Source organism: Taudactylus pleione, unplaced genomic scaffold (genome assembly GCF_031769625.1).
Source record: "Taudactylus pleione unplaced genomic scaffold, aTauple2 ptg000814l, whole genome shotgun sequence".
NCBI classification, from domain to species: Eukaryota; Metazoa; Chordata; class Amphibia; order Anura; family Myobatrachidae; genus Taudactylus; species Taudactylus pleione.
In genome coordinates, this window is record NW_028285216.1 from 2511440 (window position 1) to 2524366 (window position 12927).

At 41.1% G+C, this 12927-nt stretch overlaps 1 protein-coding gene across 3 annotated transcripts in view; it reads right to left on the reverse strand.

Annotated features, from left to right (window-relative positions):
- The window catches only part of PIK3C2B (phosphatidylinositol-4-phosphate 3-kinase catalytic subunit type 2 beta), a 202458-nt gene that overhangs the window by 103556 nt on the left and 85975 nt on the right, over positions 1-12927 (reverse strand). For all 3 annotated transcript variants that reach the window (XM_088458178.1, XM_088458180.1, XM_088458177.1), the window contains exon 11: positions 2167-2362. In XM_088458178.1, coding sequence (XP_088314304.1) covers positions 2167-2362 — 196 coding nt within the window. The remainder of the gene's footprint in view (positions 1-2166; positions 2363-12927) is intronic.

A 12927-nucleotide genomic window follows, 5' to 3' on the forward strand; every position in this document is an offset into this window, starting at 1 on the left:
TGAGGTTGTAGAAAGAAATACCAAAGGTCACACTATCCTCTATTTCTTCACCTCTTCTAGTCTCCTCCTCTTCAAATAGCACAACAGAGAGAATAAAAGGAACCTTTAAACAAAGGGGATCCCCCACCCACTTTTCAACCTCCCTGATGCAGCAGCCTGGGACAAGCAGAGCCTGGAACTGACCATCTGTCACTGCACATTGAGAGGGGGGAGGGCTGGAAAACTGAGTGGAGGGAAAGGCTGAGAGAATGAGGAAGCTGTGGAATAAGACCAGAGAATTCCAGCACAGCTGTGAGCGGAGGGGAGCGGTTGAATAAAGTGCTCCCTATTCATTCCATGACAGTCATGGTTGGGGGAGAGAAAGACTGATCACATGGGGAGCGACTGGCAACATCTACACTCTTCATCAACCCCCTGCAGTCAGCGATCCAACGATGCATTACAGCATTTATACTCACAGAAGCAAATCTCCTGTGCTCATTACCTTTTATCCTTTCATTTAAATCAGCACTGACTAACTTGACAAGGAAATACAGTATCTGAGTCCATATATAATATATTAATAGGAAGTTAGAAAATTCAGAAACAAGAAAATAAACAGCAGGATTACCCGAGTGACCTGAACTTTGTTCAGTATATAAAAGCCACCTCATGCCAGATACTGTAAAAGAGCTACAGGAGACTATTTCTACTAATTATAGTAACCTGGATGCAGTCTGAATTCCAAAAGAGTAAAAGAACACAGATTAGAGACTCCCATAGAGGAAACCATGGCCTTTACAGAGAAAAAGAGGACAAGTGAGCACATTCTATCAAACTTCGCATATATTACTACCTTACAAAATTATAAATTGGTATTAAACATAGACTTATGCAGGTTACAAAGTCTAACCGTTTGGCACCACCGAGGCCGACTAAACTCTACAGGTATAAATAATTATTCGGCAATCAGGCCATATTACTATATCACATGTGTGGCAAACAGTGTCACGACCTAACAGTTGCACACAAAATAAGAGAGCGGTTATTGGCCAAAGACTTATTCCAGTATGTTTGATAAAACCTTCACTGATCCAGGTCATGTTAGGTTTTTCTTCTTGTTTTGTCATTATATAAAGAAAAGTCTGGGCAGTTTGAGTTCCAGTCAATAGACAGTAAAAAAATGTATACCTAGATAGAAAGAAGTTGGACAGGCAATAGTTCGACATGGATAATAGGTTGACAGGGACAAAAGGTCTACATGATCAAAATGTCGACATTAAAATGGTCGACATAAAATGGTTGACACAAACATGGCCGCCACATGTTTTTTAGGGTTAGGCACTAGAATGGATGGTTAGAAAAAAATAAAACGCGTTGACCTTTGTACCTGTCTACCTTCATCCATGTTGATCTTTATGGTGTCAACCTTTTGTCCCTGTCGACCTAATGTCTGTCTTATGCTGTGTACACACTGGCATATATATTGGCTGATCAAATATAATGAGTGCCCGTCAGCCAGTGTGTACCAGTGATATGTCTGAACGATGTCATTCACAGGCATATCCCGTCGGTTCTGCTGCACAGCCGATTAAATATATATCTGCAGATATATCTGTCCATCGCACAGTGTGTACGGGCGGTCTGCAGACTGTACGTAGCTTACAGCAGATGCACGGGGAGGGGGAGAAAAGATGATGGTTGTTCTCACACACTCAATAACCATAATCTGCAATCACTCGATCTGCAGATATAGCTGACAGGTTATTACCCAGCTTAACATCTGTTGTCTATCTAATTCCTGTCTATCTTTTATACCAACCCTGAGCACTTTTGCCAAAAACAATCACTCCATATCTGTGCAGCTTTAAATTGGTTCTACACTTTAACCTTTAAAAATTGCTGTACAATAAAAGGTTCTACTTACAAACATACGTTCACAGAAATATGGATGAATCCCGAAAAAAAACAAAAAACTTTTAAAGTACTTTTAAAATACAGTCCCTTTCCATTACAACATGTGAAAAATATGTATTTTTCAATTAGTTTCTGTTTAAGGAACTCTTGTGAACTGTGATACTGTCACACATACCTGGGGATGGTAAACGTTCCATAACCTGTCTAGCAACATCAGACTTTAATAGGTAGAAACATTTTTTTCAGGACAGCAGTTACCCTGCATCTCACCTGGCAGCCCATGTAATAGGGATGCGATGTGCAGCATAGATAGTGAAGGCGAGGGGGCTGGTGAGGAGTGACGCGTCCTGAGTCATACTTTGCTTGCGTTCAGCATGTACCACTGTCTGGAAGTCGGCATTGAATGTACTGCAATATAGCTGTACCAAATCCAAGATGGCTGCCGTAAGGCTCTCTACAACTTTCTCTATAGGACAGAAACATATTTGTGAGATCTAGGCTTATAAAAATGTGCATCAATATAAATACAGTTTAAAGAAAGACTGTCACATGCTACAATTTATAAGGAAAGTTCAGTTTGTCTCACATTTTTACATATACAAAGACCATTTCAGGTGACTGGGGTTACAAAGGGTGTACTAGATATTTATTTTATACTGACTTTCTAACAAAGTCTAATAAAAGGAAATTATCGTATTTTCATTGTAAATGTGTCCTATTAAAGTTTAATAGATTTGACAAATAAAAATATATTTTGCATTAGATAGATATAACAATACTCAATCTTTGTATTCTGAAGCATTTATGCTCATGTTGTGTCAATAGATATTTGTGATGCTTAAGATAAACTAACTGAGTACTGAACATACTGTGACCAGGTACAAACAAAATGATTATATAGATAGTTGATGGGCATTTGCAGTGTATTTCCACATTGTCCAGTATGGTATGATGATACCTGACCTAACATACGTCACTCCCATAAAATGATTTCAGCAAAATAATTATAAACGAAACAGTCAAGTGTTACAAACTCTCCTTGCACTTTAACCACTAGCACCACCCACCTTCCCAGTGTTCTAGTGACCCCATTGTAATATTACCGTCCCCCCCCCCTCTGGTGGCAATAGACCCCCACCACACCTTCCGTGCCTTTATGTAGCCATTTAAGCATTAGCCCCTCCCAGTGGCAATAAACTTCTGTGGTAGTAGTAACCTTACCCGAGTGGTAAAAAATAGTGCTAAGAAGGGAACTTTAGACCCTCTTTGCACTACATCATTGCTGGGTGGGGGTGAGGGTGGGGGCGTGGCTGGAACAGAGCAGGAAATCAGTTTTGCACAAATGTACAACTGATTTACATTTGAAACCATGGGGGATGGAGGAGCAGGCGTGGTCGCATGGTATGCTACTGTGTCAGAGAAAGCCCATCTAGTAGCAGGCACTGCCCATGTGATCATGACAGTTAATTGGTTAAGGCAGGGGTGGGGAACCTTTTTTCTGCCGAGGGCCATTTTGATATATATAACATTATTCGCGGGCCTGATGCAGACCACGGCCCCTCTCCGCATGATGGTACAAGGGGCGGCGCCACAATCACTCGTGATTACAGCAATGCCCGGAACATCCTCAGGATGCTCCGGGAAGCTGTAAGGGCAGCTGTGTGACTGAAGCATTCTAAGGACGCTACAGGCAGCACTGCTGCATAGATTCTGTGTGCAGGGTGCCATTCTAGGCAAAGCTCCAAGGGCCAGACCAAATGGCTCTGAGGGCCTTATACGGCCCCCGGTTCCCCATCTCTGGGTTAAGGGGTCACGTATGCTTAAAAATTAATTTACAAATGAAAGTGACATAAAAGGGCTGATTCTGAGTCGCACACAGCTCTGTAGGTGGCTGCATTCGGGATGTATATATTTTGCTAACGTAATGCTAATGCAACTATACACGTGTACTCATGTACCATTCACTGTTTTCTGTTAGCAGACGCAACCATCATCACTAGTATTGAGACTTACATATACTGGGTGCAAGAGATCCATATTAAAAAGGCGTCCTTTTGTCATAAGCACGCAACTCTGGCTACACGCCCGCAACACTCCACACAACACTCCCGGAATTTTCTAGAGAACGCAAAGGTTTGTGTTCTCTCCAAAGTGTATGCAGAATTTGCTGACATTCGATAGATGCAGCTGCATAACGAGCTGCGTGTGACTCGGTATGTCCAAAGTGTTTAAAGGGGCATTACAAGGAAATATGTGTATTCAGAAAATATGTAGACTAACCTTATACAGTATGTACAATACCAACTTTTATTTTACTTTATAATTGACAAAAGATAAGATAAAATGTTGCACATACTGCAGTGATGAGTACAGGATTATATACACAATACATTTCATTGAACATTTAAAGAAAATGCATAAATATACAATGTATTTGTAGCTAATATACTAAGGCTATAACAGGATGACTTATTTTGGAACTTATTAGAACAATGACACTTTATAAAAGCATATATTATACTGCCAATTTCAGAGTTTAACTATAGGTGGAACATTATGTTTCTTGGAAATATTAAAGTAGTGTTCAATTACACCACCACCCTCATGTAATAACCACCCAATGTAACAATGATATCTGCTCATCCCATGGCATTTACAATGTTATTACCTGATGCCACGAGATAGATTGTTCTGTTTGAGAGATCGTAAAGAATGCAATTTTCAGAGCAGGACAGCCAAACATGCAGTTAAAATATAACCAGGTATGAATACTACAGAGCACTTTATTGTTCCCCCTCCAATTCAGGGTTCACATTTACTTCTTCCTGCTCATCCTAGCTGATCCAGTCATTCGCATGGTATCAGCCCATCAGCTTAAAAAGCTGTTTTAGGGGTCTATTTACTAAGCAGTGTTAGGAGAAGTGAAAAGTGATAAGTGATAAGGTGCCAGCCAATCAGCTCCTAACTGCCATCTCACAGGCGGTGTTTGAAAAATGACAGTTGGGAGCTGATTGGCTGGCACCTTATCACATTTCACTTCTCCTAAAACTGCTTAGTAAATAGACCCCTAAGTCTTTAAAAATCAAAGTCCAGCTGCTATCTCTCGGACTCTCATGCTACCCTTTGAAATAGGATAACCTCTCTAAGGTACCTTTAAGAACCTTTAAAGGTGCCCATCCACTAGAAGAAAGACAAAATACTGCACGATTACAACATTGTAATCGTGCAGTCGTTTGTCAGTCTGTGATGTGCCTACACTGAAAGAGCAGTCGTTCAGTGTAGGCATAATCAATCATCTGCAAACATGCTGAACCTGACGTTATTGTCAGGTTGACCAGCATGTTTGCACGATGATAGATGTCTAAAAGACCAAGGGGTCTATTTACTAAGCAGTGTTAGGAGACAGAGTGAAAAGTGATAAGGTGCCAGCCAATCAGTTCCCAACTGTCATCTCACAGGCTGTGTTTGAAAAATGCCAGTTGGGAGCGGATTGGTTGGCACCTTATCACTTTTCACTCTGTCTCCTAACACTGCTTAGTAAATAGACCCCCAATTTTTTAAACAATCTGCAAACGATTTTCAAACTATTATCGAACGATATAGTTATCATTCAATCACTCATTTTAATTGTCTATTGGATTGGCACCTTAAGAATGGCACTTAAATGTCAAAGCAATCACATTCAAAAAGCAGTGTTTGTATGATAGTATAAAAAAAAAATGTTGAGCATGCACAGTAGGGAAATCGCAGGGAAAAAAGCTGTAGTGCCATTTTTCCGGAGACCTGCGCATATGCAGTAGACTCTGGCAAAGCGCTAGAGTCTACTGGTGCACAGAGTTTACTGCGCTGACGTGTAGAGAGGAGGGGGCCTTGGCTGGAGACTGCACACGGGACTCCTTCTCTCTTAACACGCCCCTGGCTTGCAGTTGGCCCCTTGTTGGTGATGGGCTGGCACATGGCCCATTTGAGCAAGATGGCAATACTGTGTGTAGGGCCATTCTTTCTTCGCCGCCATGCTTTTTCCCTCCTTTCAGTAAAGAATTAAACTTGACCCTTTTCTAAGTCAATATGTCTGTCTTTATTGTAGGTATGTTTTTTCTCTATTCAGCTGGTATAGAAATGTATGCAGACATCAGCCAATAGAAAGTTCTACATATGTAAGCATAAAAAAGTAAAAGTTTATAATTTCCCATTAGGTGTATTTTTTTGTGCAATTTTATGGTCAGCATATATTAATGAAGCATCCTTACATTATGATTAACAGACACCTCTCAAAAGGACAATTTTGGAGGTTACGACTCCAGCAAAGTCTGTGAGACTCCGATTGTGTCTTACAATAAGTTGGTCACTATATAAGAGGAATTTGGCTGTTACAGCATCTACACTATTTGTTTTACACAGATTAGAATTCAAAATGGTCAACTTTATAATAATAATATTTATAGGAATAAAAGAAATGAACATAAAAACAAAGCAGACTAAAAAAAAAAATATATATATATATATATATATATATATATATAGTGGAGGTAAAAACAAAACAAGGAGGGGCGCTGCATAGTGCATAAAAGTATTTAATAGATTGCTAGCAGAAATAAATAAAAACCACAGTAAGAGATGTACTCGTACCAAGTGCAAAAACGCTGTGGACTGATTACCACATGGCAATATTGTGAAACAACCAGGCAAGCACCAACCGTCAGCCAGGGGAATTCCAAGGACACACACCCCACGCTCCAAGCCACTGGAAGAAGCAGGATCGTGCCGGTGCCACGGAGACCGAGGAGACAGGAGGAGATGCCGGGCAGTCTGTAGGTTGCGTCACTAAGGCCATGCCCTAACGCGTTTCATCAGATGACTTCGTCAGAGGGCTGGCCTTAGTGACGCTAGGTTTCAGTTTTAACCTGGCGTGCAGACAATCAGGCCGTTAGTTGGGCGGTATTACTAATGTAAACAGCGCGTACATTTACATGGTACGCTCGTGTATACCAATCTCAGCCCATTGATAAACTCCATAATGCAACACTATTAGATCGCTTAGTCTAATAGATTAGCACATCTACAGAACAATGGTACAATAATAACACATTTACATCAACTAAAAATTTTTGCATGCTAATATCAGTTCAATCATACCAATATCAGCCAATTCAATATACAGCAGGCTTGATGGTACAATCCAATCAAATAGTATTAGATTACATAAAGATATACAACAGGATTACAGTAATACATACATACATATAAATACAGATGATATCATAAAAAAATACATAAAATAATACATAAAATACAATATAACACATCTAATAGACCAAAATTGAAGGAGCAAAAGGATATAGACAGCATATCTACTTAAATGAAAGGAGTGATCTCATAACCCTCATTGAGACCAACCGGTGTCAGAGTATTTAATGTTAAGATCCAAAATGTTTCTCTTTTTAGTAAAGCCTTCTCTCTATCACCCCCTCTCCTAGTCGGGGGAACTAGTTCAATACCCTTGATTTTCATACCGTGAGGATTACAGACATGACACATTTTAAAATGCTTAGAAACACTATGATTAGTCACACCGTTCTTAATATTACGCATATGCTCAAGTATACGTATTTTGAGCATACGCTTAGTTTTACCAATATACCTCTTCCCGTAAGGGCAGGTAATAAGGTAAATCACAAAGGTCGAATTACAATTTATAAAACTCTTAATAAATCTATTTGAATAACCCTCACCTTTATCCACAATTTGAGGGCCTTTATCTATAAAAGGACAGACTTTACATTTGCTACAGGGAAAACAACCTGAAATTTCCAAGAAACTTTTAGAAATCCGATTGCTAGATATTTTTAATGGTTCTAACTGGCTCTTAGATAGAATAGATTTAATATTTTTAGCCTTCTTAAAGATTATATTTGGATGTCTTGGGAATTGATCAGATAGAATAGGGTCCAATTTAAGGATATGCCAGTTGTTATTCAAAATGTTAAGGATTTTATCAGAATTATGATATTGGGTAACAAAGCAACAATCCCTATTCTTATTCTCTAAAAGTTGATCTCTGGTAATAGCCCTTGCTCTCTTAATAGATGAGCTAATCACTTTCTCTGGGTACCATCTTTCCTCGAATCTCGTTTTATATACTTGAGCTTGTCTGTCAAATTTATCTAGATCTGAACAGTTCCTTCTCAACCGAGAGAATTGAGAAAAAGGAATATTATCTTTCCATCTAGGTAAATGGCAACTAGAATATTCCAAATAGCTATTGCTATCTACATTTTTAAAGTGAGTATAGGACTCAACAGTTTTTATTTAAGGAAAATTCTCAACATCCAACACTAAGTCAAGGAATTCAATTTTTCTTGGATTAAAATGGGAAGTGAATTTAAGATTAAATTAGTTAATGTTTAGGTTATCAACAAATACATTAAACTCATCCTCGGTCCCCTTCCAGATGATTATAATATCGTCGATGTAGCGTTTAAATACTACAATGTGTTCCATCATGTCATCCACAAGGGTACAGTTTTCCCATTCCCCCATATATATGTTTGCCAGACTTGGCGCACAAATCGTCCCCAATGCCTTGCCGCACACTTGGAGGAACCACTCCCCCAAGAACTCAAAATAATTGAATTTGAGTACCAAATTCAAACAGTCACATATAAAATTAGTCAGATCATCTGAAATATTCTCGTCCTTAGAAAGAGTTTTCCGAATAGCACTAATCCCTTGAATATGGGATATAAAGATATAAAAGATAAAGATTATATATAAAGATTGTATATAAAGATTGTTCGTCGATGGTACCCCATTTAAACTCTTGTTCCCATTTTACATTATTGATTATTTGAAGCATATGGGTAGAGTCTCTGACGTATGATGGTATGTTAGGTACATATTTCTTAATAAAAACATCAACGTACTCGATACTCTAGAAGTCAGTGACCCAATCCCAGCCACTATAGGGCGGCCTGGTGGTTGGGTAAGATGTTTGTGTAATTTCGGCAAATGATAGAATGTAGCAATGTTGGGGGTAGTATTGTACAAATATTTAAATTCCTCCATTGTTAATACCTTATTTTCAAGTCCTTTTTTAAGAAGTTTATATAATTCTTCCACAAAAGGTCCTGTGGGGTCTTTCTCAAGTTTAATATAAGACTTTTCATCGGACAGCAAATTATATGCCTGTTTCTCATAGTAGTCCCGATCCATGACTACTATGCCACCCCCTTTATCGGCATTTTTAATAACTATATTCGTATTAGCCACTAAACCTTTTAGGGCATCAAATTCTTTTTTTGTTAAATTGTTATATTTTTTATTACCATTAATAGAGGACATTTTTTCAATTTCTGTTTTTACCAATTGTGAAAACATTTCCACATATGGACCCTTTGATTCTATTGGAAAGAAAGTGGATTTTGGTTTAAGACCAGAGAGAGAATTAAATTTTTCACTTTCCCAATTCCTAACGGGTGCATCATCTTTTTTAAGAAAATTACGCTTCAAGGTAAGTTTCCTAACAAAAAGATTAAGGTCAATATAAAGGTCAAATTTATTCGGTCCTCGTGATGGAGCAAATGAAAGGCCCTTCTTAAGAACCTGTATTTCTATGTGTTTTAGATCAACTTTAGAGATGTTAAAAATTCCCTCTGTCTTTATCATAGGTGTCTTATTTTGGGGGGTTTTCTTGGTAGCCCTCTTTCCTCTCTTTCTTTTTCTCCCCATCGTCTCTTTATACTGACTAGGGTTCTGTAGATGGAAGGGGCAGACTACTGACCGGGGCCAGACTTTCTTTATTACTTATACAACAATTAAATTGATACAGAAAAAAAAGACATTTAACTTAAGTCAATATGATAATAGTGACTCCGACTACATAAGAGATTTATAAAAGAATATATATTTGAGCAGAAATCAGTAATGTTGTATATAAACTACCAACCCGGGTCTAGAACTCGTACTTCATTCATACTCAACCTTCTTGGATCCCGTGTCCGCTTTCCAGGACCATAGCCAAAAGGACCTGGCGGGCGACTACCGAGGTCGCAGATGCCTTAGAGGCAAGGAGTCCAGTATCCATGGCAGCTTCTCCCAAATAAGAGGCCGCTTCCTGAATATGAGAGATTTGGGCCAGTTGTTCCCTGGTAGCATCTGATGTCAGGCTGTCTTCCAATGCCTCTGTCCATCCTTTGATAGCCTTAGCTACTCAGGATGCTTACCTGCATGTGCCTATTACTCCAACCCACAAACGGTTCCTACAATTTGCTGTCCTGCAGCAACATTACCAGTTTCGGGTGCTGCCTTTTGGTCTGTCAACAGCCCCTTGGGTCTTTACCAAAATAATGGCAGTTATGGAGGTCCACCTCAGGCATCAGGTAGTCAGAATCCTGTCATACCTAGACAACCTCTTAATCTTGGCACATTCACCGGCTGTATTACAGCCGCCAGAAAGCAAGTAAACTGACTTGAGACAAGTTTCCAGTTTTCGATCCGTGGCATCCTTAATGGAGGATGTAGACGATAAAGGCAACGTAGAGCTTCTGGCTAAGCATGCCACATGCGAATCAACAGTAGGAGGGACTTCCTACTTAGTACACTCACCAGTGTGACAAGGGTAAAAAGACACTAGTCTTTTTGGGACCTGGAACCATTTGCCAGGAGTACCCCAAGCTTCCCCCATGAGCTCAGTAAGCTGCTCTGATTGAGGGAATACAGCATTAACCACCTTTTGACGTTTTAAACATCGGGGCTTTAGGCTTAGGGGCCAGTTCAGCATCCGCTATATTCAGGAACAATTTAACCGCCCTCACTAGTGAAGGGACATCCACTGTTAAATGACGATCCTCCTTGCCCAAGAGCGACCTGGGGAGAGAACCTTGTGCATTATCTGCCTCCTCAGATGATGAGTGAGAATCCGAGAGCTGGGTGGACTGAGAGGATGATACAGTCCGCCTATGTGCTTTGGTGGCTAACGGTCTGTCCGCCTGTAACATTTGCTAATAGGGGGCAGATGTTTGAGCCATATTTTGAACTGAGTGGGCAAAAACATCCGTCCAAGGAGGAGGGGGTACCCACATAGTAGGCTGTAACAGCTGTGGGTACCCCATGGTGAGAGGCAGCGTGGGGGCTGCTGAGCGGTCCACTAGCTGCGTCATAACCTGTGATAAGGAGGACACCCAAGGTGGCTCCTGGACAGGGACTGGTAAGGCGGACTGGAGAGGTGGTACATAACAAATAGCACAGACCATCCTGTACGGAATCCTGAGGGGACAAGCCAGCTGAGGAGGATCTGCAAGTAACCAGCATAGGGGCCGCAGGTCCTGTTTACCCTTGCCTTTAGAATATCTAGTAATAACCAGCCAGCATCACACAATCAGTGTATAGCTAGTAATGCAGTGTGACAGACTTCACAAATACATGTAAATGTGAAGTAATAATGAACCCCTACACACCTGGTAGTTGAAGATTAAAAAAGAGCAGCAGGGATAGATATAACAGAGTCAGAAAGTTTTAAGACAGTATATTACAACAGCAGAGCTAGCACAAGTCACATACAATGCATACAAATATACTTGTAATGGGCACTGAATCAACTACTCAAGCCTCAAAAAGCTGTTAAGATTGTGTGCTGTATAACATGGCCACGGGGAGAGGTACACAAGGAGACTGGACCCGAATCTCCGGAGACCTGTTGCTTCAGAAAATCCCTGAGTAATGGCTGAATGAGTGTCTCATATTGTGAGGAGGAGGAGGAGCAGATCAGAGGTGAGAACCTCTTGTGAGGGACTACGCTCTGGGCTGGAAGAGGGGCTTCAGGGGGAGAGCCTACCCCTCCACTGCTGTAACACCCGCCGGCCTCAATATGGTCCCCGACACCAGACTTAACTGCCCCGGTGGTTTAGTAGGTATGCGGACGAACAGAACGCCCCACTACAGCTTCCTCCGGCTGGTCTCCACAACCAGAGGTAAGGAACTGCATAAACATGCGATTCCCCACAAGTGGCCTTCCCAGTTTGTCCAGCTGCAGCCCTGGGATCCAGTGAAGCGGCTAGCTCTCCGTAATCACCAGAAAGCTCACCGCTGTTGATGGAGCAGTAGCGCAGGCGCCCATCAGGACGTCTAGCGCTACTTGCTCTGATGTAAAAAAGAAAATAAACTCCTAAATATAAAGCTTGGGGCTGCCGAAACAGTCCCCCAGTCTAAAGGTGTGACTGTTCCTGCCGGCACCAAACGTAAAAACTGTGTGCCTGTGGCTGGGTATATGTGGAGGAGGACCGATGCATCCTGGAAGCTAAAGCTTTGACTGATTGGTGCCCGGATCACTCCAACCACACACACCCCATGGTATCCATGTGGATCCCTATGGACCCTGAAGAAGAAAGTGTGTGTGTGTGTGTGTGTGGTGTGTCTCTCTCTCTCTTTCTGTCCTTTATGCATGGCCAGAATTTTATACCTAGCTTCACATTTGTCAAGGTCATGGAGGTCTACATGGTGCCCATTGGCATCAGAACAGTCTTATGAAACGTTTTGTTTTTTTGTGTGTGGGGGGTATGTCGATCCTCGCCCCCTCCCCCCAAAAAAACATTTCAACGGACTGTCAGGGCTGTGTAGCTTTACAGTAATAGGCAGCAGAGCCACTGCACCGCATGGAGGAGGAAGAGGTGTATTTGAAGTCTTTACGTTAAAAAAACTGCACATTACACTTCCTCCTCCATACTGTGCAGGGCTGTGCAGCCTATTACTATAAAGCACAGCCCCTGACGTCCGCGGCCACTGCTTAGATAAGATGAAGAGGATGTTGCCTTCCAAGTTGGCCATGGAGTCTCTGATTTGAAATTTTTGTTTAAGCAAGTTCACTCAGGATGTCTTCCAGTGCCTAAAGCCACATACACACTACACGATAAGTTGGACGATATGAATGATAACGATATTGTTATTGGTCACTATCGTTCAGTGTGTATGCAAGACATTGTTAACGATGAGCGCTCCCGCGGATGGTTAATGATGTCTTTCATCTCTCGTACTTGC